This window comes from Arachis stenosperma, chromosome 2 (genome assembly GCF_014773155.1).
Source record: "Arachis stenosperma cultivar V10309 chromosome 2, arast.V10309.gnm1.PFL2, whole genome shotgun sequence".
NCBI classification, from domain to species: Eukaryota; Viridiplantae; Streptophyta; class Magnoliopsida; order Fabales; family Fabaceae; genus Arachis; species Arachis stenosperma.
This window is the reverse complement of record NC_080378.1, coordinates 120,352,084-120,357,827: the sequence shown is the minus strand read 5'-3', so window position 1 is coordinate 120,357,827 and position 5,744 is coordinate 120,352,084. Positions and strand designations below refer to the sequence as shown.

The following is a 5,744-nucleotide window of genomic DNA, read 5'->3' as shown; positions in this document are numbered from 1 at the left end:
AAATTTAATGGTGGGACAACACTGAACCTGCTTAAAAAATTTTCGGGATTAAAATAGGACGTTTTAAAGTTTTTTTAGACCGAAACAAGACGTTTGAAACATTAGAGACCAAATTAGGATTCAACCTAAATATTGGAGACCAAAATAATACTTTATCCAAAAATATATTTTATCCGAGTATTAATCATAACCTAAGCCAATAATATAAAGAATCAGGGCATGAAAGATGGTAAAATGGTATAATTTTCTAGCAAAGCAAACTAATCGCTTCAGTAACAATATAAAAATGCTTCCATTGCTACAAAACTTTTCTAATGCAATATAATTTACAAAGGTCATCAAAACCTAACAAAAATAAAAAAATAAAAGGTGTTCTATATATAAATATGACTAGAAAATTGAAAGACATGGACAAAATTGGGAAATTTGTACATAGATTAATGTTCCTCTTTAGCTCAATTCTCTTTGTGCTATTTGATCTGGTTATTCATCTGCAAAAGCATACACCACTCCTGTTCTAGAAGGTGTATACACTAGATAGGAACTAGGTCGGTCGTCGTACCATCCTTCCTGTAAAATTATCAGATAACACAGATTGTTTATCGTTGATTAAGGAGAAAAAGACAAATAAGTCCTTGATTTTTTAATTCGAAGACAAATAGATTCCTAACTAATAAAAATATAAAAACTTTACTCACATTATAAACGCGCGACATCTAAATTCCTTCGTCCAATATATACGAGGACAAATAGGTCCCCTGGAAAGACTTAGATGTCTTGGGTTTTAGAAAGTGAGAAATATTTTTGTATTTTTAATTAGTCAATGACTTATTTGCATATTACTCTTGATTAAGTCATTAGTTATGAAACACGAACACGGACACCGAACAGAAATGATACAATATGAAAATATGGTGATAAAACAATGATTACAAATTCTATAAGAGTGTTGAGAAACCACATACAGAAGCAAAATATTCAGCAGTGTGATTGAGCCTATTGAATCCACCAAACAAGGGATCATCTGAATCCAACACAATCTGGAAAAGTTACAAGCATATCTATCAATCATAAGCTATCGAAATTGATAACATCGTCGAATCTTGAAGACTATAAATCCAATCATACCTTGTATTTCCCTGCCTTTGAGCATCCAACTCTATAATCTGAATAGCTGTTGGTCCAATGAAAATTGAAGACAAAGACAAGGTTACCCTTTTCGAATACTATGATCTTGTCGCCTTCATTTTTTCGCGATATATATTGGTGCTTCGAGGTCATGAACTGCATCAATAGTTCAATACTAAGCAGAATTACATAAACCAAAAGTGTAGTGTTTGTTCTAGCTATGATTTTGAAAAGTATATTCATCATGATCTTGAAGAAGATTACGACTCGCCTCAAATCTTTCTTCAAGATGCTGCATGGCCTTGTCAAATTCTTGCATCCCCCGGTATCTTAGATATTCTGCATCCCCCTGGTTAAACAAAGCACAAGAAGAAGAATTTGTAACTTCTTAAAAGATTCTAGAAATTCACTGCATAACTTGCGGTTGAAGTAACTTACCAAGTCGAATCTTCGCCTGCATTTATCAAAACTGTTGTTGTTCCCAGGAATTACGGTTCCATCGGGACGATGTTGAGCTTCCCTTGGAAAATCAATCCACTCTGATAAAGAAACAGAACAATGAATGAATGAACAGAACAACCATAACATGTTCTTGAAATTAAGTATGATAAAAACAAAATTAGGATATGCTTATTAATTACCAGGGTGGCCAAATTCATTCCCCATAAAGTTCAAGTATCCTTCACCACCAAGGCTCATTGTAATAAGCCTAATCATTTTATGTAACGCAATGCCTCGATCTATAACCGGCGTAGATGGTCCGTCCAAAGCCATGAAGTCATACATATCCTTAATCACAAGATGAACAAATACATAATTTCAAATTAAAATTAGAAGTTTAACAATTTCAAATGAACTTTAAGCACATAAATAACACAACCTAACCTTGTCCATCAACCAAAAAGCGATCGTCTTGTCTCCAACCAAGGCTTGGTCATGACTCTCTGCATAAGCTACACATTTTTCGGACCACCTTCTGTTTGTGAGTGTGTGAATGATATCACCCATTTTCCACTCTTCATCTTTCTTCCTACATGATAAAGGACATGGTTGAACTTGAAGGTGTAAGCCATAAAGGAACTTAATATGCCGTGTTTGCACTTATGAGAAAGGATATTCACTTGAGAAGCTCAATCCATTTGTCAGCAATCGCCATGTGTAGCCGATAATCGAATCCAACTCCTCCATCTTGAGTAGGAATGCAGAGTGTTGGCATTCCACTTACCTGTAAAAGAGAAATTCTAACAACTATTCAATTCTTATAGTCATAAGTCATAACTGAAGACTTTAGAAAGGATGACATACATCTTCGCCAATCGTAACGGCCTCAGGGAAGAGTCCATGGATAATATCATTAACCAGCATCAAGTAAACTACAGCATCAACATCAGTTGAATACCCGAAATACTCACTGTAATTTCCTGTAAAAGACGCCTGCAGCGAGCGAAAAAGTATTGAACAATTGTGCAAATAGTTCATTCGGCACCATCAAATTTTAGTTGGATAACTTGTTCATAGCCTTGAACCTGCAATCCATGATGAGTGTACATCATTGATGTGACACCGTCGAATCGAAACCCATCAAACTTGTATTCTTCTAGCCACCATCTTGCATTGGAAAGTAGAAACCTTAGCACCTTCACAAGCAAAAGAAAATAAATAAATAAAATAAAATAAAATATACCTCCCCATCAATGAGAACTATGTTTATGAATTTTGCATAGATTGGACTTACTTCCCAGCTTCCATAGTTAAAAAGGCGAGAATCCCATATCAGATGATGACCTCGTGACCCGGGATGAAAGTAATGACTGTCAGTTCCATCAAACTTGTTCAGTCCATCCAATGTGTTGTTTGATGCATGGCTAAATTCACCAGAGATTGAAAAATCAGGTCTAAGTTGGAGTTAACTATGAATTAGTAGCTTGAAGACAATGATCAACAAAAAGGGAAATAAAAAAGAAGAAGAATAGTAATAAAATCATTAGATTCATTACCTATGTACAATATCCATTAGAACAAGCAGGCCTAGCTCATGTGCTCTGTCTATCAAAGACTTGAGTTCTTCAGGAGTTCCAAAACGGCTGCTAGGTGCAAAGAAATTTGTAACATGATAGCTGCATCATGCAAAAAGGAAAAGATTTTTAGAATTCGAACACCAATTTTGGCAAAAAAAATACCAATGCAATAAGAAAAACAAAGTATTGTAAATGTCATGAAATCACTTCTCTTAAATTGATAGGAGGCAAATGAATGGTTATATCTCTAACATGGGGTCCACATGCAAGAGTCTTTTTTGGGTTTGTGCAAAATTTGCATAGACTTTGTTTTTCTTTCATTTGCCTTATGCTGAAAATTTCTTTTTGGGAGTTAACAAGAATCCTAATTATACTCTTACAAATCGAATTCTAGACTTTTTGGTCATAGAAGCTCTAATACTATGTCATGAAACCAGATGAACGGTTATAGCTGTTATTAAAATTGGATAGAGGAGGCATTGTAAATTGTAATGCTCTTGAACAAGGAATTCATCAAATGGCAGGTAGAGAAAGGTTACCCGAAACTAGAATAATAAGAATGTTCTTGGATAGCCATAATCTGGACAGCATTATAACCCAGCCTTTTAATCCGAGGTAGTACATCGTCTCTAAAATTGGCATATGTGTTGATTTTAGGTTCCTGAACCGCAGGGTTGATAAAAATTTCAAGAAAAAATTAATAATAAACTTCACATTGACAACACTTAACACTTGTAAGTTGTAACACCTTTTAACAATGAAGAATCTAATCTCATCATATTAAGGGTATCTCTATTCTTATTCTCTTTTCCTTCTTTCCTACATAAACCTTAAAGTTTCAGCATCATGTTAGAGTTGTACTGTCATAAAAGCTTCTGACGAATCGAATAGTCCCATTTTAGAGAATTCAAAATAATACAATTTAGTCCCCTTAAAGTTTTAAGGTAGAAAGTGCTCACCGGACTACTCATTCCAACGTGTGACTCGTAAATCCTAAGTGATTTCGGTTTCTTTGGCTGCGGATGCTTGAAGACATATCTTTCCTGTTTAACAAACAAAAGAATAAGAAAAGTATATAACATAAGAGGGACAATAAAAGAAAGAAAACATAATTAGATCAAACAAATACATACATTTGACATTCGTATACAACGAATGTTCAGAGAAAAAGAATATTTCTGATTTTTCATGGAAGAACCTTACCTCATCTGGTGGATCATAGTATATACCATTATATGGAATTTCACCTTTGGCTTGTACACAATACTTTATCCAAGCAGGAATAGAGTCCTTCATGCCGGATTGAGTATTCATGCGAATCTACACATATACTTTCGAAAGCTATTAGTTCGCGAGGAAAACCAGTCTTTAACAGAAAATCACAGCAACCTGTCTCAATTTAGAAAACACTTACAAGCATAAGCATACCTTGACTCGAGATCCATGAGGAATTGGTGGCGAACCATCTGCGTTGTTTGGCAAGAAGATCTCCCACACACCAAATTCATTCTGTATGGACAAAAACACAAGATCAATCCAGAAGATGATTACATGCTCCAACTAGCACAATCATTTGCATATATTAACCAAAACATACCCGAGTCATTACAGCGGCATTTGGATTCCAATTGTTGAAGTCTCCAATTAATGCTGCTGACTGAGAAAATATCCAATCATTTTTAAGACACATATCAAGCTACATTTCTACATCGAAAACAAGATTTTTGTTGAACTTTAGATGAACATTCAAAACAGATTTTTAATAATACAACCCCTTAAATCGAATTTGAGCATAAGTAAAGAAACCAATTTTAATAATAAGAGTTAAGAATCTAATATGAAAGCATATATACCTTAGCTCCTGGTGCCCATTCTCTATAAGTAATTCCTGTGACACTGCAAAAAATAGTAGTAATATTGATAAATAAGTTGGTATTAATAAAAGTAGATAAGTTCATTGCAGCTTTCTGAGCAAGAAGTTAGATACCTCTGCCTAAAGCCAAATTTTTCATGGCCGCGAGAAAATGAATCTAGGCCACCTTCATGCTTGTCGATATCCTCTCGCAATCTTAAGTATCGTCCGAAACTGTAATTTGATAAATTTACATGATCTAGCAGCTCAGATAGTTGTTCCACAAATACTTTAAGGAAATGAAGCTTAAAAGTGAGGTTACCGGAAATCAAGATGGTCGCGGTGAGTGAGCAAAAGTGGATCAATTTCATAGATTTTCTTCCCACAGCCAGGTGGAGGAGGGATGATCTTAATTTTAACTACTTCATCTCTTTCCATTTTCAGTTTCTTGTCTTTGGATACCAATGTCTTCTCAGCATGAGTTCTAGCACTATATTCTACAAGAGATGCCGAAAAACAGAACCTTTCTCATCTTCAATCTCTCTGAAATTTCTAAGCTACTTTCTTGATTAAATCACCAACACTATGAAGAATTGAAGACCCTAACATATGAATTCAGCAAAACAACATTTGAAGAAATATGTGATTAGCAATCTTATCTAAGCTAACTATGATTTCTAATTTTCTATTCACAAAAGTGCCACAAAAATATAATACATTCTTGATTCTTCATATGCACATGACAT

The 5,744-nt window shown here is 34.6% G+C and overlaps 1 protein-coding gene across 1 annotated transcript; it reads right to left on the bottom strand.

The window, feature by feature from the left end:
• Nucleotides 1-257: 257 nt before the first annotated feature.
• On the bottom strand, nucleotides 258-5,744 carry LOC130963638 (1,4-alpha-glucan-branching enzyme 1, chloroplastic/amyloplastic). The gene is given in 22 exon segments (XM_057889744.1): nucleotides 258-570; nucleotides 966-1,040; nucleotides 1,129-1,284; nucleotides 1,400-1,477; nucleotides 1,567-1,667; nucleotides 1,770-1,917; nucleotides 2,014-2,158; nucleotides 2,250-2,353; nucleotides 2,434-2,562; nucleotides 2,655-2,765; nucleotides 2,864-2,993; nucleotides 3,126-3,245; nucleotides 3,686-3,807; nucleotides 4,106-4,189; nucleotides 4,350-4,466; nucleotides 4,575-4,655; nucleotides 4,744-4,803; nucleotides 5,000-5,042; nucleotides 5,134-5,232; nucleotides 5,321-5,511; nucleotides 5,514-5,550; nucleotides 5,716-5,744. Coding segments are annotated over 22 exon segments (2,247 nt in total). The 3' UTR covers nucleotides 258-483.